The sequence below is a fragment of the Stegostoma tigrinum genome, chromosome 5 (genome assembly GCF_030684315.1).
Source record: "Stegostoma tigrinum isolate sSteTig4 chromosome 5, sSteTig4.hap1, whole genome shotgun sequence".
Classification (NCBI taxonomy): Eukaryota; Metazoa; Chordata; class Chondrichthyes; order Orectolobiformes; family Stegostomatidae; genus Stegostoma; species Stegostoma tigrinum.
The window spans coordinates 94,040,964-94,063,478 of NC_081358.1; the positions used below are offsets into that span (position 1 = coordinate 94,040,964).

The following is a 22,515-nucleotide window of genomic DNA, read 5'->3' on the forward strand; positions in this document are numbered from 1 at the left end:
GAGCTGAGAGGGTAACACAGAATCAAAGCTCTTCAGACATCCATTGCCAGTTGTGTCTGACAACTGATCAATTTCAGTTCCTGCTATAAGCAGCCTCACATTTAGTACAGAAAATAGTTGCTTCTGGACAGAGGTACAATTGCAAATTATAAAATTGACCTCTCTCAGTGGACACTGCTGTTGTTTCAATAAGACATAAACCAGCTGCCCATGACACCTGTATTTGCATACAAAATGGTTTATTTAAAGAACTAAATCTCTAAAGCAGACCAGCTAGTGGTGTGTTGAGTGCTTAGGAAGAACACACATTCTTTTGACGAAAAGCTCAGGAAGTAACCTTAGGCCCTTTACAAACACAGTACTTATAGTAACAAGTACAAGGTACATTGCAGGCACACACTACCAGGTGCAACCCTAGCTTCCTTATTGTGGTGTAAACATTCATAACTACAACAAACTAATTAATCTAAAGTAAAGCAATAAGATCATCTCATATCCTTCTAAACTCCAACTGATATAAACACAGCCTGTCATAAGACAAGCTTTCCTCATAAAATTATCCACCTTCCCCACATCCCAGAAATCAGTTGAGCGAAACACCTCTGAATTTTTTTTTAAGGCGCTTATATCCTTTCCTCAATAAGGAGATCAAAACTGGGCACTCCAGATGTGGCCTCATTAAGGCTGTATAAAACTGTAGCAAAACATTTTGTATTCCACTCACTTCACAATAAAGAACATTCCACATGCCAGTCTAATTTGCTGTACCTGCACGCTAACTTCTCGTGATTCACCTATCTGAACACAGATCATGCCTAAGGCTTTCCCAGCCTGTGTAGTTCACTAAGAGTTACTCACTGAACTGTTAGAGAAGCGACGTACCCAGCTTTATTAAAACATGTTTAACATAAAAGCTTTTAATGGAATATTTGTCAGCACATGCAATCATTCTGTAATACTGTTATAATATGCATCCTACACAGAAACAAGACATATTGCTTTCAAGTGAGGATGCAGTCGTGTTATTTTATCAGATTAGGAATAGCTTGGCCCTATAAATGTAGATTAGCAGCTCAGATCACACCTTGTAAAATTAACATCAGTCTGGAAATAAAAATCTGGCACTAATAAAAACAACCACTGAGTTTGTGATTTCTCTCAAAATAATAAACTGAACTAGTTTACCACTGTCCTTTTGTAAAAGAAGCCTGCTCTCTGATCAGTCATCCAGTTCCACACCAGCCTCTTTGACTCCCAAATGCCCAACAAGAAAAAAAAAATCACATTTCAAACCTATAACTTCTACTACCTAGAAAAACACAGGCAGGACACACAGGTGGACACTTATCACAAAACCTTCATCGCTCCTGGACCAAAGTCCTCGAATTCCACATCAAAGCATTGCTTTGCTTCAAATTCATCCATCGGATGCTGAAATGACAGGAAAGCCCAGTACTTGCTGTCCATCCGTAACTGCCAATAGGAACTGCTGCAGCCCCTTTGGTGGGGAGGTCCAACACATGATGCCGCTGGGAAGGGATGAAGCCCAAGATTATGAGCCAGTGTCAGTGAAGAAACGACGGGATCATTCCCAGTTGGAACAGTGCTCGACTTCAAAAGGTAAATGGTGGTGGTATTCCCATTCATCTTCTGCCCGTATTCTTGTTGGTGCTAGACATTGAGTTTGGAAGGTTCTATCAAATATAAGATACTGCATCTGAAAGATGGTACATGCTGTTGCCACTGTACAGCAACAATAAAAAAGTGAATGTTTAAGGTGATAGGTGGATTGGGTACCAATCAAATGAGTTACTTTGCTCTAGAAGCTGCACCCACCCAGGTTAGTCCAGTTTACTCCATCACACTCCTGATTTGTACCTTACAGAAGACAAATAGTGTTTGTGGAGTTAGGAGGTCAGTCACCTGAAGAAATTCCTTCAATAATACCTGGTGCCTTCAGCATCTACACGTGAACCCAACTAGCAGAGAGCTTTCACTTGCTCTCGCTCTCGACTCACACTCTCGTGTACGGACTCTTTCCCCATTGCCACTAATATCTCCAGTGAATGGAATTTTGTTAGAATTCCTTGATACCACATTGGTCAATGCTGCATCGCTATCACTAGCAGACACTATCAGTTTATCTCTAGAATGCAACTCCTTTATCCATATCGGACCCAATGGAGTAACGAGGTCAGGAGTCAAGCAGTCCAGACAAAACTCAAACTGAGCATTGGTGAGCAGATTATTGACAACTAAATGACGTCTGTAACCCAACCCTAACACTACTGCAACGTCCACAGTGCCTTCCATTAATTTCACGATGATTGACAGTAGACTGATGGCATAGAGGTGTGTGGTTGTTAGTCAGTAAATCCCGTAACCATGTAGATACTCCCCCATTTACTACCAGACTCAACACCTTAGCTGCTAATGAAAATCAAAATATTCACAGAAACAAAACTGCGTATGGAAAAAGGATGTACTACAAAAGGGATTCATTGTGTGAAGGAATGTGAGGCTTCTAGTGTGTTGCAATGGTAAATAAATGAACGCATTATTTAATACTACATTCTGTGCTGGACTTTGTACTTCAGCTGTTACTCTTAAAGCAGTTTTCTTTTCTTGCCAGTTCCCTGCTCTGTAGCGGTGCCAGCAATCCAATCTGAACACATGATTTGACATCCTCCTAAAAGAAAACAAAGCTACCATTCAGGATAACTTGTTTTGGTCACTGCTCAAAGCGATTCTCGGCAGATGCACAGCTAGAGCAGTTCAAATAAATGCTGCCATTTCAAATGTCACACAACGCAGGACTTAATAAATCGCAGAAAGAAACTTCAACTTCACATATTCGAGACATAGTTGCATTCCGTCATCAACTTTTCTGAGCTCTCCTCTTAGGCCATGAAACCATTTCCTGTAGTTGTAAGGTCTCAATTTATCACTGTTGTCAGTCGTTTGGGCAGTGGCATACTATAAAGTGTGTTAGTCTTACCCTGATTCCTGACCTGAAATTTAAACTGGATGGGTCAGATGGAGGCTGGATTGCAGACTGAAAAACAATGCAGTGAGGCTGGTTGGTGTGCAGCCTGTCAGCGGATAAGACTGTGTGAAGAATGGTTTTCTTTGTATGAAACTCAAGTGTTTTACTAAGTGTCAAAATCTCTTGATTTTGGCACAATGCAAAAGAACAGAGGTGCTGACAGGCAACTTGTCAGAAAACTGGTGTCATTACAAGTTCACAAATACTACTTGGCTTGTTTGGCTTTGAAGGTGCTCCCTGTAGCAAAGGGAACTGGCAAAATGCTCAAGGCGGCTTGCTTTCACTGGGCATAAGCTGTGTGTGTCACCAGGGAGGAAAGGGAGCTTGTTACATTGTTGTGCAAAGCATCTCCAGCCCAAAGAAACTGTTCTGATGGCAACAGATAAAGCAAAAGGTTCACATGGATAGAAAATAAACAAAAGTCCTGAGCCAGGGCAAGTAAATTTCCCAGTCCCTACAAGTGAGCTGCCTGCTCAACATTTATTAGAGAGTGTGGACAAATCTAGCTTCAGGCACAAGTAAACTATTTGAAGTTGCTAAAGACCACTTCGTTCTTGACTGAAACTTCCTGTAGGGGTCACACATTGAAGACGGAGATGAGGAGGAACTTCTTCTCTCAGAGACAGTGAATGTGTGGAAGACCGCCACAGATGGCTGTTGTGGCTGGGTTACCAAGACGGAGAATGACAGGTTTTTAATCAGGAAGGGAATCGAGGGTCATGGGGAAAAGGCAGGAAGGTGGAGTTGAAGATTATTGGACCTTACTTAACGGTGGAGCAGACTCGATGGGCCAAACGGCCCACTTCTACTCCTACATCTTCTGGTTAAGGTAAAATCAACATCAACATTCAGGATTAGATTTGATAGTCAATTGAAGGGAAAAGGTGGAGGGTACTTGGGAATGCTAGATATGCCAGCATTCTGTTGGCTCGTATACCGTTAACACTGACATGGGCTGATAAGGCCAGGTGGCTTACTCACATATTGTAAGTGGTATTTCTATGCACATATGCTTGTGAGATATTCATGTTCGTCAGTTTAATGAAGTTGTCAGATAGCTCCATCAAAATGCCTGCAGGCAAATATGAAATGCCAGCAAGAATTTCTCTCCTCCTACACAGATCCTATTACATGTGCATATCTTTTACTTTCCACCATATTATATGGGATGACTTACTCACACACAGCTAAATGTTTACAATGGAGAGAAATTTTATCTCTGGCAAAGAACAAATTCCCAACGTCAGATTTAAGATGACGCACAATCACTGTAAATAATACTCACTAAGGTAATGTTGACCCAGCACAGTGAAAGGTGCTAAACTAGTAAGGAACACTAGAGATGTTTACAACTACCCCTTCCCTAAGTACAGTAAGATTTGGCTTTTTACCCAACAGTGTTTAACAGTCACCTGTATGCAACCACAACCTTATCAGAGAGAGTCAGGAATGATGTGGCACAAAACTCCTAAGATATAAGAGTTGAAATGGCCATGTCCCACCAATCCAATGCTGCCTCCACTTCACAATTTCTTATATTGTGATAATGCTACGAACTGCAGACATTTCTGTAGAACACCATGTAAGCAGTCATTTCAGGTTGTTGATAAAATGAAAAAGTATGCAAATACCCAATATATGGAATAAAAACATACATGTTGATACTCTGGTTAAAACAATTTGCTCCTTGAAACATTCACTTTTTGTAGTTGGTGTTGGGCCCATTTTTGTATTTTTTGAAAATTTTCCTTGCATTTACTTTGAACTGGATAATGGTTCTTTAGTTATCACATTGTTGCTGACCTAGCCATGACTCAATGCATAAAGCAGCAAAAAAAAATGTTTTCTTTAAGGCCATTATTCTCTCTCTACTGGCTGATGTTATTACCAAGCTGGACCTGTCTTCAGAAGCTTGTACATCTGCTACAACCCGAAACGTCAGCTTTTGTGCTCCTGAGATGCTGCTTGGCCTGCTGTGTTCATCCAGCTTCACACTTTGTTACCATTGATGATAGCACTCCAGTTGTACCCACATTACATGTACTGCAGCGATCCTGTGGATCCAAAGTTAGTTCAGCGGCAGAAAGTCACTGGAGCAGAAAGGGTAATGGCTGATAGGTGCTTTTGTGGCTAGAATCTGTTTCCAGAGGGCTCCACAGTACACAGTTCATAGGCCCTTGCTTTTTGTGGGATATATCCCATGATTTTAAGACTGAGCTGGTAAACAAGGGAATGAAAGGTTCTCAGGGTTAGGTGGGAATGTGGATTTAAGGTTACAATCAGATCAGCCACAATCTTATTAAATGGCAAGAGCAGATTCAAGTCCTGAAAAACCTACTTTCAATCCTTGTTTGTACATCCCTATTTGGACTTGAATGTACAACCAAGAATTTTGCAGATGATACGACGCAAGGCCGGGCACTTAATCATGACAAAGATGGCAATGATTTTGATAGAAAATAATACGAATAAGTGCAGGGTCATACACTTGAGGAAAACAAACAAGCTAAAGAAACAGAATAATTAAAGGAGATTGAGAAGAGTCGAGAAACAGAGGAACCTCACAGTGTACGTCTACACATCAGTCATGTTAGCAGGGCAGGTAAGGTAGTTAAGACATACAGGATACTTTCCTTTCTTAGTCAACTCACTGGCAGACCATGCTGCAAATCAAGCCCCACTATTTCAGGAGTGATCAGAAAAGGTAAACCTATTAAAATAAGTATACAAAATGCTCAATTTACCTGATTTCCAGATCCAATATGATTGAAAGCACTTCTAGGTTTCTATACAACTGTGATTTTACTTATCATGAGTAATTTGACCCTAGCTACAGATAAACTGTTATACACTCTCTGTATATAACACTACATATTAAAACTCTATTTACCTTATCTCTCTCTCTCTCTCACACACACACGCACACACAGAAAAGTAAAATAGAATATTAGAAAGGTACTTTGGTCAAAACTTTTCAGTTGACTTTCTCCAAATATTTCCACTAGTTTGCAAGTAAAACGAGGTAGCTGGTTTGCTTGTAAAATGTCTCTGATTATTAATCAAGAGTCACAGTTTGCAACAACTGCTAAAGGAAAGATTAAATAGTTCGTTTCAGGTTTAAAGTGGGTTCTGCTAGAACAGAATAGACAGGCAGCTCCTGAGAGATTTTTTAAAAAATCTTGCTCCCAGCCTTAAGCTGTACAGTTAAATAAGAACCAATCACATGACAGGAAAAAGGTCTCTCCCATCGAAAACTGGACACGAGACCACAGACGAACCAAACTCTTGTTGCCAACCAGAACTGCATTTTACATAGAGCCCGTGTTTACACCCAAACTTCAACTGCTGCTTGTTCAAACAACTGCTTACTTCATCAAAAAAAAAACAAAGAGCTGTAGTTGGAGATAGTAGGAACTGCCGATGCTGGAGAATCTGGGATAACAAGGTGTAGAGCTGGAGGAACACAGCAGGCCAGGCAGCATCAGAGGAGCAGGAAAGCTGATGTTTTGAGTCTGGACCCTTATTCAGAAAATTTTTAGAGAACTGTAGTTGCTGGAAATCCGAAACAAAAAAAAACAGAAACTGCCAGAGAAACCTGGCAAGTCTGGCAGCCTCTGTGGAGAGACAGCAAAGTTAATGCTTCAGATCCAGTTCTAAACTTTAGCTATTTGCATGATGTTTTCCCACAAGTATTAGGTTATCTGCTTTTTGAAATATGAAGCAATCTTTGCAAAACAAAGGTTTTTAAAATAGTTCTTTCTCATTTCAGCCCATTATGTTAGAAGGCATGAATATGTAAAGACATTGCTTGTTCCTGCATTCCTTAATGACAGTCTATATTTGACTGATACAACATGTTAAGTTAGGCCACAGGATATAGTCCTGCTCACTGATTTACAGGATGAGTATGATTACAATAGAGAGGGTACTGAGGTGATTTATAAGAATAGTTGTCAGAATCAGGAATTTTAGCCTCGAGAAAAGTCAAGGGTTGTTTACTTTGCAAAAGTTGAGGCTGAAGAGAGGTTGTACGGGGGTTTATAACATTTCAAGAGTCCAAGACAGAGTGAGGAGGAAGGATCTATTTAACTTAGCAGACAGGCCAATACCTTGGGGGAATGCATTTTAAATGACTGGTAAATAAAAATAAGAGGGGCATTGAAAGCAGTTTTGTACCAAAAGGTCAGTTAGGGTTTGGAACTCTGTGACCAAGAGCACGGCAAAGGCAGAAACTGAAACTCTCATCATTTTGAATAAAAAAAAACTTGGAAATCCACTCATATTGCCATAACTCAGAGCTTCTGAGGTAAGTTGCAAAGTATGGTCATGCTGTATAGCTCTGTATGGCTGCTATGGGGAGGATAGGCTGAATTTTTGTTTTTAAAGCAAATCTCCAGCACTTTCTCAAAGGTACTTAAATTCAACCACGAAATACTGATGTTGCCATTCATCCCAAGAATGAAATTGAAGTAAAAACGGTATTTAAGCTCAAAAAGTTCTCCCAATAGGAGATAACTGGCATTTTAAAGTACAGGATAGCACTCAGTAGTTTCCAACCACTGAAGTACTTGTGAAATGCAGTCATGTCTGTAATGTGGGAAACTCTGCTGCCAATATGCAGGAAAGCAAAAAAAAAATGAAGAAGAAGAATAGAAAATCTACTTTAATGATACAGCTTAAAGGATAAATATTGGTCAGGATAACTCATCTGCCTTCCTTCAAAACAGTGCCTTCAAAACCTTCCTGAAGTCTGGTGCCCATAACTGGATGCAATACTCCATCTGAGACCAAACTAGTGTCTGAGAGATGTTCAACAAAACACCAAGCTCATATGCTCGATGCCTGGAATACTCCATGCTTTTGAACTGCTTTAATTTATCATTTTATACCATCAACTAGTTCAGAAGTATTATTGCACAGGTCTACAACAAGTGGGACTTGAACTTGAGCCTCCTCGTCCAGCAGTACGAACACTACCACTATGCCACAAGAGGGCCCTTTAATAACTTATACACATGCTTCCAGGTCCCTTTGCATCTGCACCCCCATTAGAATTGTAACTTTTATTTTGTACTCTCTCTCATGTTTTTTTAACTAAATTGCACCACATCATACTTATCCAGATAAAGCTGAACTTCATCTGCCACCTAACTGCCAACTTCGACAACTTATCGATATCATTTGAAATTCGACATAACCTTCCTCAGTTTACAACTCATCTAACTTTAGTCTCATTCACAAATGTTGAAACCATACTCTGGGCACAAAGGTGTAGATCATGAATGCATATCATGAAAGGCAAGGATCCAAACACTGACCCCTTGGGAAGTCACTATAAAACTACACCCAGTCCAACAGATATAGATTAATTGTTTGTTATCACTTAGCCAATTTTGTATCATTTTGCTACTGCCCTCTATTCTTCCAGTTCTAATTTGGCTCACAAGTCTCCCACGTGGCACTATATCAAATACCTTCTGGAAGTAGTTATGAGGTACATTAACAGTGTTGCCTGGATCACCTCATCAAAAGGCCCCATGTTAGTGAAAAAAGACTCTCCTTCAAGAAATCCATGCTGGCTCTCTTTAATTAACCCACATTTGTTCATGTAATCACACACTTTGTCCCAAATTATTATTTCTAGAGGTTTCCACAACTGAAGTTGAACTGAATAAAACCAAAAGGACCGCAGATGCTGTAAATCAGAGAAAAATAGAAATTGCTGGAAAAGCTCAGCAAGTCTGGCACCATCTGGCAGAACTGAGGAAGAGTCACCAGAACTGAAAAGTTAACTCTGGTTTTTCTTCATTGATGCTGCCAGACCTGCTGAGCTGCATCAATGAAGAAAAACCAGAGTTAACGTTTCAGTTTTAGTGACCCTTCCTCAGATCTGCCAGACTTGCTGAGATTTTCCAGCAATTTCGGTTTTGTTTCTGAAGTTAAATTGAGTTGTCTGTAGCAGCTTTGTTGATCCTTGAATTTTTTTCAACAAGGGTGTTTTCTCGGCAATTCTCTGCTCCTCTGGCACCACCCTGAGTCTAAGAAAGGCTGCAAAATTGTCAGCATCCCTGCAATTTCCATTTATCTTGACATCTCATTCAACCTTTTGTCAAGTTATCTTGTACAGTCAGCTTATTCAATATCTTCTCATTGACTGCGAATACTTCTCGGGACGGAATTTCCCTCTTTTGCACCATGGCTTGTGCAGTATTTTCCTTTCTTGGTAAAGACAGATGCAAGGTTTTTGTTTTATACTTCAGTCACATCATCTGCCTTCATTTGTAAATCCCCTTTTTGGAAGTTAACTCAGCCCCACTCCTCCTTCCAATTTCTCTCAATATTTTTTCATTAACCTGTTCACAGATGTTATTAGAAAACTTTGAAATTTTCTTCTATGTTTATCACCGCTCTATTGGTCGTTCCATCATTGCTTCTCTTATTTGATATTTCCTCACTGTCCTGGACCTACTTTGGTCAGGGTGGTTCTTAACGGTATTTTCTACCTGACATCCGTTATAAGCAGACTTCTTCTACTTTATTATGATGTCTACCTCTTTTGTCAAATAGGGAACTGTTGATTTGATGCTCTACACTTCACCGTTCGAGGGAATATACTGTATCTGAACCGTGTCTTTTTTGGAGGTAGATCACTGTTCAGCTGTTTTTCCTGCTGACATTTGGCTGCTCTTACATCAAACTTGGCTTTACTCCAATTACTTTACTCTTCCTCTGTACTGTTCATTAGCTTTGTTATAGTCAGCCTAGTTAGAAACACAGTGATCACTATCACTGACAATGTCCTCCCAATGATGCTTGATTTATTTGACCTACTTCATTCCAAAGAACAAGGTCTAACAGCGTTTCCTTTCTCTTTGGAATGAAAACATACTGCTCTAGAAAATTCTCCTGAACACAACTTACGAACTCCTCTCTGCCTTCAGACAATTGCTCTCCAAGTCTAAATTCAGACAATTAAAGCTTCCATTGTAATTACTTTAAACAGTTTCTTCTTCTGCAGGTTCCTTGCAAACTTGTTTCTCTACATCCTTCCCATAGTTCGTGTCATAAAGATTACTCTGGGAAATGTAACTGTAATTTATTTTTATACTTTGGTCAAATTGATTCTCTCTTTGAATCCTCTGAAACGTCCTGCCTCTCCAGTATTGCAACACTTTTCTCAATCGATGCCACCATTACTCCCCATATTCACCTTTCCCCATTTTGTACAATATCTTGTACAGAGGAATGTTTAACACCCAACCCTGCCTGCTCTGGAGTCACATCTTCGGAAGGATATATTGGCCTTCGGGGGATGAGTACAACATGGATCTACAGAAGTGACACCTAGGAATTAAATTAATGAGGGGAATTTATAAAAATTGGGCCTGATTCCTCTAGAATTTAGAAAGTTAAGGAGGAATCTGATCAAAGTATTCAAGATGTTTGTTTACAGGAAAAGACAGGGTAGGTGATGATAAGCTATTTCCACTGGTTGCGGATTCTAGAACTAAGGGGCACAGTCTGACAGTTACGGCCAGTCTGCTCAAGAGAGATGTTAGGACCATTTGTTCACACAAAAGGTTGGTGGATATTTGGAGCTCTCTTCCACAAACAGCAGTGGATCCCAGATCAGATGTTAATTTTAAATCTAAGACTTTTTTTTTAGTACACCAAGGTTTTAAGTAATGCAGGGCAAAGGCAGATTTATGGAGTTACCTCACAGATCATCCATGATCTCATTGAATGATGGAACAGGCTTGAGAGTTTGAATGGCCTACTTTTGTTTCCATATTCCTATGTCTTCTAGACAAATATCCATTTGGATGGGAGTAAATATTTGCCAGGAGAAACTATCCCAGAAGGAGATTGTTTACTGGACAGTTGGGACACAATGAAATTGGTCACTGTACACATGCTTCTGCCAACGTTCCTTCAGTACCAGGACTGCTGAAGGGTGTAAACCCAAAACATCGACTCTCCAGCTCCTCTGATGCTGCCTGACCTGCTGTGTCCCTTTCCAGCTCCAGATTTTATTGACTGACTCCGGCATCTGCAGTTCTTGCCATATCTGACCTTCAGGTCAGTCCTTATCTTTATCGGTCTGTCCCCCTACATAATAATTTTTTCGTCATAATCCAAGCTCACCTACTATTCCGGATAAAACAGACCCTGCCTGTGCTTCCTGAATTACAAATCTAATCTTCACCCACTCAACCTGAGGGGCTTTGGTGCACAGTTGGTTGGTCACTCATCACCAAACCTTTACCTGATCATATCAAACAGTACCGTGTTCCAGTCCCCTAATATAAATTTCCAACTGTTCGAGTTGGAAAAGGCAAATACTCTCAGCCTCTGTTTTACAAAGGCACTATTGCATTAACTGCACTGCAACTTTCCCCACCCTCACATCCAATATTGTGTGAAGGAGGCTTATGAGTTTCTTAATCACCAAAATCAAGATGTCACTGTAACGACAAACAAAGGTTTACCAGACTGGTTCCTGGGATGGCAAGACTGTCGAAAGAAGAGTGGCTGGATCAGTTAGGGTCATATTCACTGGAGTTTAGAAGAATAAGGGGATCTCATAGAAAGTCATAAACTTCCAACAGGATTAGACAGGAATGATGTTCTCGATGACTGGGGTCACCAGAGCCAGGGGCCACAGTTTAAGTCTATGGGGCTGGGTATTTAGGATTGAGTCGAGGAGAAATTTCTTCACCAAGACAATGCTGAGTCTGTGGAATTTTCCTCCACAGAAAGCAGTCAAAGCCAAAATATGGAATGCTTTCAAGGACAAGATATAACTCTGAGGGCTAAAGGGGTTAAAGGTATGGGGAGAAAAAAAACAGTGTACTGAGTTAACAAAGTGCGGGGCTGGATGAACACAGCAGGCCAAGTAGCATCTTAGGAGCACAAAAGCTGACGTTTCAGGCCTAGACCCTTCATCAGAGAGGGGGATGGGGAGAGGGTTCTGAAATAAATAGGGAGGGGGGGATGGCAGACTGAAGATAGATAAGAGGAGAAGACAGGTGCAGAGGAGAGTATGGGTGGGGAGGTAGGGAGGCGATAGGTCAGTCTGGGGAGGATGGACAGGTCAAGGAGGCGGGATGAGGTTAGTAGGTAGGAAATGGAGGTGCAGCTTGAGGTGGGAGGAAGGGATGGGTGAGAGAAAGAACAGGTTCGGGAGGCGGGGACAGGCTGGGCTGGTTTTGGGATGCAGTAGGGGGAGGGGAGATTTTGAAGCTGGTGAAATCCACATTGATACCATTGGGCTGCAGGGTTCCCAAGCAGAATATGAGTTGCTGTTCCTGCAACCTACGGGTGGCATCGTTATGGCACTGCAGGAGGCCCAGGATGGACATGCCATCTAAGGATTGGGAGGGGGTGTTGAAATGGTTCGCGACTGGGAGGTGCAGTTGTTTATTGTGAACCAAGCATCGGTGTTCTGCAAAGCGATCCCCAAGCCGCCGCTTGGTTTCCCCAATGAAGAGGAAGCCACACCGGGTACAGCGGATGTAGTATACCACATTGACAGATGTGCAGGTGAACATCTGCTTGATGTCGAAAGTCATCTTGGGGCCTGGGATGGGGGTGAGGGAGGTGGCGTGGGGGCAGGTGTAGCACTTCCAGCGGTTGCAGGGGAAAGTGCCGGGTTGGAGGGGAGGTGTACTGAGTTACATTAGCAGCCATGATCATATTGAATAGCAGAGCAAGCTAAAAAGGCCACATGGCCCACTCCTGATTTTAGTTTATAGGTTTAAATTTCATGAAGACAAGATGAACGCACACTGATGTTGCATTTCATCATATTACCATACAAAGCAATGCCAGGGATGTATCAGTGATGTCTTAATTACGATCGTTCTGGCAAAACCTTTTAGAACCTTTATAGGGTTTTGCTAGATGTTTTAGCACAGGAATTTCCCAAAAGGCACTTTTGATGTTAGAATTCATGACCTAAGGGATTCTGAGACCCATTATAAAGAAAGAAGTTGTTAAGTCTTTGTCATTTTTGCCTGCACCTGACTCGGGTGAAGTTAATGTTGACAACAGTTCATAAGGCTGGAGAAGTGTTTCATTTCCAACCTGGCAATCTTCATTTGTATGATCACAAACATTCACTAGAAACTCAGAAGAAATTAACCCTGAAACTCTGATTACAAGTTTTCCCATTTAGGCGCACTGTTTTTTTCAAAATCAACTGTTTCTCTTTGTCAAGGTTACAGAAAGCAATATTCTCTGTAGCTATTAAAGCATTATATGTTATGATTAATGGTGCGGAATAAGCCAATCCCATTTACACAGATTTAACCTTACCCTTCATATTAACAGTTATTTGCTCCAGAAATGTGCCAATACACTACTAACATTCTTCATTTCAGCTTCCTGTTTAACTGAGGCATAACATCCCTACTTTTTTTATTCAGATCCTCTCATGACAAAAAACAGCATTCCATTAGTCTTATTAATTACTACTGAATATAATCAATATTGAAGAATTTATATACAAGTTAGGAGCAGATATATGCCACTTGGCTGATTGACCTACTCAGCCATTCAATTACATGATCCAATTAATCCAAAGTGCACAATAACTTTACATCCACTTTTTTTAAGTCAAGCATCTATCTACCACTACTGTAAATATATTCAGCAACTCTGCTTCCACTGGCTTTAGAAGCAGAGACTTATGACCCTCTGTAAGAGTAAACTTTGCCTCATCTCTGTACTAAATAGAGTCAGAGTCGTACAGCACAGAAACAGACCCTTTGATTCAACCAATCCAGGCCAACCATGTTCCCAAACTAAACCATTTCCACTTGCCTACATTTGACCCATATCATTCTAAACCTTTCCTTTTCATGGTCCTGTCCAAATGCCTTTAAACGTTGTGACTGTATCCACCAGTTCCTCTGGCAGTTCATTCCACATACAAACCATTCTGTATATAAAAAAAAGTTGCCATCCAGGCCTTTTTTAAATCTTTCTCCTCTCACTGTAAAAATAGGGCCCCTAGTTTTGAACTCCCCCACCCTAGTGAAATGACCCTTACTATTCATCTTTCTCCTCTGCCCCATGATTTTATAAACCTCAGTAAAGGTCACCCCTCAACCTCCTATGCTCCAGAGAAAAAAGTCCTACCATATCCAGCCTACTTCTATAACTTAAACACTCCATTCCCAGCAACATCCTGGTAAATCTTTTCCTGAACCCTCTCCATTTTAATAATATCTTTCCAGTAATAGGGCGACCAGAACCGGACACAGTACTCCAGAAGGGGCCTCACCAACATCACGTATAATAATCTCAACGTAACATCCCAACTCCTATAATCGAAGGTCAAACAATGAAGGCAAGCATGCTAAACATCTTTTTAACCACCCTGTCTACCTGTGACATAAATTCCAAAGAATTATGCACCTGAACGCCTAGGTCTTTCTGTTCTGCAACACTATCCAAGGGCCTACCATTAACTGAATAAGTCTCGTCCTTGTTTGTTTTACAAAAACACAATACTTTTCATTTATCCAAATTAAACCCATCTGCCACTCCCCAGCCCATTAGCCCACTTGATCAAGATCCCTTTGTAATCTTAGATAACCTTCTTCACTGTCCACTATACCACCAATTTTGGTGTCATCCACAAACTTACTAACCATGTCTTCGGTGTTCTCATTCAAATCGTTCAATACAAATGGCAAATGGAAGTGGACCCAGTACCAATCCCTGTGGAACACGGCTGGTTATAGGCCTCAACCAGAACTGGACAGAGTACTCCAGAAGAGGCCTCACCAACATCTGTCTCCTACTGTCATGTCAATTTTGTATCCCATTGGCAAGATCACCCTGAATCCTATGTGATCTAAAAACCAAAAGAACTGCAGATGCTGTAAATCAGAAACAAAAACGGAAGTCGTTAGAAAAGCTCAGCAGGTCTGGCAGCATCTGTGAAGAAACCAGACCCGAAACGTTAACTCTGACTTTTTCGCCACAGATGATGCCAGACCTGCTGAACTTTTCCAGCGACTTCTGTTTTTTTTTTCTATATGACCTAACTTTACTAATTAGTTGATGATGCCGAACTTTGTCAAAGGCTTCACTAATGTCCAAGTAAACCACTTCTACCGCTCTGTCCTCAATCTTTTTGGTTACTTCCTCAAAAAACTCAATGGAATTTAGGGTGGCACGGTGGCTCAGTGGTTAGCACTGCAGCCTCACAGCACCAGGGGCCCGGGTTTAATCCCAGCCTCGGGTGACTGTGTGGAGTTTGCACATTCTCCCCGTGTCTGCGTGGGTTTCCTCAGAGTGCTCCCATTACCTCCCACAGTCCAAAGATGTGCAGGTTAGGTGGATCGGCCATGCTAAATTGCCTGTAGTGTTCAGGGGTGTGTGGGTTATAGGGGGATGGGTCTGGGTGGGATGCTCCAATGGTGGTGTGGACTTGTTGGGCCAAAGGGCCTGTTTCCACAGTGTAGGGAATCTAATCAGAAAAGGTTTTGGAGCAGATCTGTAGCTCGGGTTATGGGGATTAGATTGAGGTTGGTTGGCTCGCCGAGCTGGTTTGTTGGTTTGCAGACGTTTCGTTACCGTGCTTGGTATCATCCTCAGTGCAGCTTTGATGAAGTAACGGTCACAAAACGTCTGTGAAACAACAAACCAGCTTGGCGAGCCAACCAACTTCAAAGCTCAATCAAGTTTGAGACATGATTTCCCCCGCTCAAAAACCATGCTGACTAGCCCTAGTTTCCAAATGCATGTAAATTCTAACCTGCAGAATTACATCCAACACCACCACCCCTACCTACATCAGGCTCACATGTCTACAGTTCCCAGGCTTTTCCTTACAGCCTTTCTCAAATAACTTTAAAAAGTGGGCAACGACATCACTTTTAAGCAGAGTTTCAGACTCTCACACTACAGAAAACATGCTTTCTATATCCGCCCTGTCAAGACCCCTCAGCATCTTATATGGTTCAAACTAATCACCTCTTTGTCTTACAATTCCAGCAAATCAAAGCCTATTTTGTTCACTCTTTCCTCATAAGGCCACCTGCCACCAATGAAATCAGGCTGATCTGTACCACAACTTCATGTAAAGAAATTTTCTGTCCAACCTGTTCAGAGACATTATCACACACTTCTGGAGGTTATGAATCCAGGTCACCTAGTCTAGGGTAGGGACTCTACCACGCTATTGATCCGAGACTTGAAAATTTCACTTGAATCATTCTTTCCAGGAAGAAATTTCTGGATTTCCACTTTTTATACAAAAAGTGCTTTTGAGTTTTGAGAAGATTTGTAGCTCAGGTTGAGGTTCTGGATGTGAGATTGCTCGCTGAGCTGGAAGGTTAGTTTTCAGACGTTTCGTCACCATTCTAGGTAACATCATCAGTGAGCCTCCGACGAAGCGCTGGTGTTATTCCCGCTTTCTGTTTATCTGTTTGGGTTTCCTTGGGTTGTGATGTCATTTCCTGCATTGGAAACCTAAACAGATAAATAGAAAGCGGGACATAACACCAGCGCTTCATCAGAGGCTCACTGATGATGTTACCTAGAATGGTGACGAAACATCTGAAAACTAACCTTCCAGCTCAGCGAGCGATCTCACATCCAAAAAGAGCTTTCTGATTTCATTTCTAAATTCTTTGGCTCTAATTGTAAAATTATGCCCTGTTCTTCTGGATACCTCAACCAGAATAAATAATTTATCAGTAATCTGCTGATAAAATTTTAAATATCTCATTTAAATTTTAATCTTCTCAATGCGGGAGAATAGACAAGGCTTATGCAGATTCATTTCACAAGTTGACCCTTTAAATCCTGGCATCCTTCCAGTGAGTTCTGCCACCCAAACCTGAAAAGAGAACTCTATATTACAAAGTATCTGAACAATGGTTTCTATCATGTCCATCACAAAACCATAAATAGTTATGACCCCAACTGTTGGTAATACTGATGTACTCAGATGCTAATGAGAGATCTGGCTTGATAAACCGTAAGTTTCATTTTTGTTTTTGTTTGCTGTGGGGGTCGGTCACTGAACATAATCATAGTCAGAAGTCACATGACACCAGGTTATAGTACAACACAATCACAAGCTTTCAAACCTCTGCTCCTTTCTGAGGACTTCACATGACAAAGCAACAGCGTCCCCCAAAGTTTGTGATTTCAAGTAAACTTGTTGGACTATACCCTGCCATCATGTGACTTCTGCCTTTGTCCACGCAGTCCAACACCAGCACCTCTACATCATAAACAAATTCATGAGAGGTTGCCAATGTACTTACATTACAAACATTTTATACAAAACAAGCACACATAAACATGTTACACTATACAATACCTATATGCAACAGTATTATTGCAAATTTGAGAAAGAAAGATATAACCTATTACTGTGACCACCACAAAACAAACGTCAGTGAAGAGTCACCCCACTTTTCACACTAAAGCTTCTTGTTTAGCTGGTATGGTTGTAATTGGTTTCTGGAATGTTCTTCTTACTGGTTTCTGAGCACCTTCAGAGCAAACACATAGGTTTTCCATAGACTCAGCTTCCAGCTGTTTTCTGGCCAGTCTTCTAACTGGTTTGGTATGCCCTCAGACTAACTCACTGCCATTCTGAATATTTCTATCTCCCTGTCATTGGACATGTTGTGGCTAGGCAACTCAGGATTTTAACCCTAGCCCTGACAACTGGGACAGTTGATAACAGCATCTCTGCTGTAAAAGATTGTAAATCTCTGAATCAATCTCCATCAGACTGGGCCTGCTCTGAGCTACTTTCCCTCTCTCTGGGTTGTAAACTAAAGTCAGCAATTATCTCCCTAGTCAACTTGTTGTTGCCTTACGTAAAGATCCTTTTTCTTCTGACCTCTTAAAAAAAGTCAGATCTTCATCAAACTGAAAACCAATCTATTTTCCTTCATTTTAAAGGCTACATTTTCAAACATTTATATATTAGGAACCTTCAGCATCTGCCTTCTTGCAGCCGGTGACATACTAAGCACGTTTGGGACTGTAGAGGTGAGAGGTAAAAGGAAGGATAATTAGTGAGCTTTTGTAGTTGCTCTTCAGTAACGCCCACAGGAAGCTATAGAACAGCTCTATCATACAAAAGCTTTGGCGATATTTATACTTACATGACTAACTATGCTAAAGTCCAAGGCGCATCTCACCCTGTGAGGAAACAATGAGGAGGTGCTACAAACACCTATGCTCACTGTTTTATTTGTTTTCACTTTCGGACAGTACTTAGCTACGTAGGATTACCTTGATTAATATCCAAGTAAGTCCAACTTAAGTTGATGTTGTCTTTCAAGAGGTATATTCAGTCCAAATTTTATCATTTACAAACCGCAGTATGGACTCAACAGGAGTTAAGAATTAACAGCTTGTATTACTACGTTGCCAAGGTATGGTGAGACATTTGAACTTCAGCAAAGGATAAGGCTTTTTTCATATAGTGGAGCACTAGTAATGCCTGCTAGTTCTACCAACATCAATTCATGTATAGAAGACAATTTCAGAGAATAAAAGCACTGGAGACTGAATAAGCACTTTCAGCCCCTATAGCTCAAATCACACGTAGGCAATGTGCACTAGCTCTATACTAACATCAGAATTGTAGGTGGCTGTAACAAGGGAACTTGATGAACAAATTTTGCGCTGTTGCAATCAGAACAACAATACTACTTGTAAAATGGTTACATTTTGCCGGGGTGACAGGGTGGTCTCACGAGTTATCACCAACTACCTCTGCATGCACCAAGCTAGATTACATGTCCTTTTAATAATCATTCATGAATTCTACGCTCACTGAAACTTGATTTGGACAATTACAAAATCATGGCAAATGATGAACCACAGGGGTGACAGAATTCTGTTTGTGTGTCACACTCCCAATACTTTACTCAAATGTATCCAGCACTTGGACTTACTCGTCTATATTAAGTATCCACATAATCATTATGTCACAGCAGCAGAAAATAAATCGATTATTCAACTATAATACAAAACTGTGAAACCAATAGAGGTTTTGCAAAGAATGGGGAATCTACCACGTACAAAAAAGCAGCAATAGTATTGATCAAAGGAAATCTGGAAGAATTGATGACCAAAACATTTGCTAGAAACATTTTTCTTCACTGGAATCCTTAGTAATTTGGTGAAAAGAAAACAAAGGCCTTATTAATGAGAATACATTTTGGTTAACTATCAAGATTCAAATAAACACAAAATTTTGAAAACAATCTTAGGACACTTCTGCAGTAAACACTGTTCGATTCATAGGAGTAATTTTAATGTCAAAGTTCCAAAATCATAGAAACAGTTAATACACAATTGTTGTTGTATAAATATAACTTTCAAAAGAGAAGTTTATTCAAACTGCATTTTTAGTTCTGCCATAGTTTTCTTTTACAAGATGGTGCTGGCAGCAGGAAAGGACATGTTCGGGCTCTGTGCCCGTATGTTCCCACTCACCTGGCCAGCCGCATTTTTTTTGTTTTGTTTCTTCATTTCTCTTCCATATCAAAGTTCACTTTTTCTTCTTAACTGCAGCTGACGCAACATGGCTGTTTCTGCGAAGGTTTGCTGCAGCAGCAGAAGCATGGCGGATCTGGATGTCTGTTCCCCGTGGCCGTAGCGGCTTCAATGTCAATGGCTCTGGTCCGTTCCTCCTAGTGATGGTGCAGCAGTTTCAGCAGTGGCTACAGCAGTGGCAGTATGGCAGCACCGGTTCCTTCCTCGTGGCTATGGTAGCTTTGGGTGGTGAGTGAAGTGGTGACAGCTTCAGCAATGGCAATTTGGTGGGCCTGGTCTGTCCCTCTTGGCTACAGCAGCGGTTTCGGTGGCAGCATGGTGGGTGAAGTCTGGAAATCCTTGCTTTGGCAGCCTCAGGAGCGGTTTCAGTGATGGTGTCCCACAGCCACTCCATGAAGCCAGATTGCCATGGAGGGAACAAAAGTTGAACTTTCTCCTAACTTTGTCTCAATTATTTCTTTTTATAATTTCTGTAAATAAAACTGTGCCACATTGTGACAACTGATGTATTTTATGAAAATACAGTGAGATATATAAGTGACTATAAATTGCTGCTCTATTCTAGTTTGACATTAAATATTGTATTATGAATGGATAACTGCCAAAGGAGAATTGAACCTCCAAAAACTGATCCCTCTCATTAGCTTGAGGTAATAGATTAGATTTTTCACTTGTGAGCATTTGACAGTATCTGCTAGACTTGTCACTGCACATTCACATTTCTATTATATTTGTAGGACAAGTTGCTGAAAGTGCAAGCAGATAATGGCATGTGAAAACTGGGCACTTGGAATCTGATCTTTGTAAACGTCAGTGTATCTCTCTAAGCATATTGAGGAATTTTGAAATAAACCATACAAAGACTGCAAAGAAAATGTAAACTCAATGTCAAATCATCTACAGAAAATGAGAGAAAATGATTAGATTAAGAACAAAGTTACAAGTGAGTGAAAAGAGCTAGTGAAAATTATTGTAAAATGTCAAATTTCAATCTCCAACAATAATTAATAACTGGCAGGATGAAACACCAGAAGCGTTTCAATGCCAGAGAAGCTGGTGGGTACAATGAATGCACTATATTGTCAGGCAAGCACTTCGATTTAAAAATAATAACATTTTTTAAAACCAAATTTAGTTCATACCTACTGCTCAGAAACTAAAACTTACAACATTTGATGGTGCGGCAAAAAAGTGAATGGCAAAACAGCACAGCTCAGGCGGGAGCGTTCAGCAATTGCTTTTTATACCCCCACCTATTCCTTGTCCGTAGATCATATTTGCACATAAACAACCATGACTTTGCGACCATTTTGAGAGTACTCCTGGTCCCATGAATGAATTCTCCTTATAATGAGGCGGGGGGTGGGGGAACAACACATATAAACATAGCTGCACACGTGTATACAGTAGAGGCATGTATTAAAAAGTTATAAGGACCGCAGGCGCTGGATATACTCAGCAGGTCTGGCAGCATCGGTAAGGGGAGAAACAGTTTACAAATAACTCAGTTTGATGTCAGATTTCCCAATACCTGCTGTATTTTGCGATTGGTGTTCTGATTTTCAAGAAGCCCAATTCAACTTTCAAAACACTTAAAGACTATCATATAAAACAGCACACATACAGCATATAAAATCCTCATAAGGCTTGTGCACCAACCTGGATCTTTGCAAATCAAAAGTGCTGCTGCCCATCTGTCCCTGTTCCAGGTAGTAGTTGGGGACTGATGCCTGCCTTAAGAAGGCAGCAGGCAGTATTCCCTGAGTGAAGGAGTTGATCCTTGCCCTGCTACCGCCGCCTGCAGGAACACATGGTGCGGGAAGAGGGGATGCGGTAGCTCCGCTCGGCTGAAACCTGCGCTCGGCAGCGAGCAGCGCCGTCGTCTCCCCCGGAGGAGGGAGCGGGGAAGCTGCAGCTCCAGCTCCAGCCCCAGCCCGGACAGGCACTGCTGTCCCACTAGTCCTGGCCGCTGCCCCGTCCTCCTCAGCCTCATCCTGTGTGAGGCGCCCATCCAGAGAGATGTTGGTGAGAAAGCTGAGTGCCGCCTGCCTCCTCCTCGGGTCTATCCGTTTCCTGGTGCTGGGCTCGTTGCTGCTGCTGCTGGAATGTAATGCCGAGCTGGGGTTGTTGCTGCTGCTGGTCACAGCCGCCATCCTCCTGTGGAAATGTTGAATGTATTCCAACGCAGCGTGTGTGAATGTGTGTACCTATGCATATAGATAGGAGTTGTTTCTTCCTATCTCGTGCTTGTACGTTTATACATTTAAAAGTGTGTGCCCATGCTAGAGAGCTAAACGTGTTACTGCAGTGCCCAGTGCAAACACTATGCAGCGCTCTGTTAGCCCCAGCAAGCTGGAGGGAGGGACAAGGGGGTGGCGACCAGGCAAAGCGCATGATCCTCAGCCCTTCCCACACATACCGTTGCACTTGTACAGTCATCTTAAGGTTTGCAGGCTTCCCGCAGACACCGTCATGTCTTGACTGGCTAGTGGGAATTTTGTGCAAGGCTTTAGAATGCAAACGTTGCGCGTCCGAAGAAACGGAATCTGCACGGCAACTTCCTTCGGGGGACGCAAACAAATTTTCCGACCAAACGGTGTGCAAGGATTTCAATATCCACTCCCTTTGCCATTCCGCTGGCGTCTCCTGCTGGCCGCCTACTTGCGGTTACATTCAGCCGTGTGGGTGGGTCGGTGTTGTGTGTGTTTTCTGTTTGGCCGAGACCTGCGAGTGGATTGCAGACAATGTAAATGTGATAATGTACCTTGTGCAAATGCCGAGCTCATACTGTGCACGAACCAGGGAGCTGAGGCATTATTCTCACTGTGCATGAATTAATAGGGTGGTGTCCACTGGCACCACAATCCCTCTCTTCGTCAGATTAAATGAGCCTTTGAACAGGCAAAGAGCATGTGGCCGAATGC

At 41.6% G+C, this 22,515-nt stretch overlaps 1 protein-coding gene across 5 annotated transcripts in view; it reads right to left on the minus strand.

The window, feature by feature from the left end:
- cables1 (Cdk5 and Abl enzyme substrate 1) overlaps positions 1-21,989 on the minus strand; it is a 142,762-nt gene extending 120,773 nt beyond the window's left edge. For 2 of the 5 annotated variants that reach the window (XM_059646147.1, XM_048528405.1), the window contains exon 1: positions 21,251-21,989. In XM_059646147.1, coding sequence (XP_059502130.1) covers positions 21,251-21,744 — 494 coding nt within the window. In that variant the 5' untranslated portion in view covers positions 21,745-21,989. Of the gene's footprint in view, positions 1-18,319; positions 18,348-19,531; positions 19,547-20,758; positions 20,837-21,250 lie in introns of those variants that run through there. The other 3 variants (XM_048528406.1, XM_059646149.1, XM_048528408.2) reach the window with 3 other exon arrangements.
- Between the last annotated feature and the right edge of the window lie 526 nt (positions 21,990-22,515).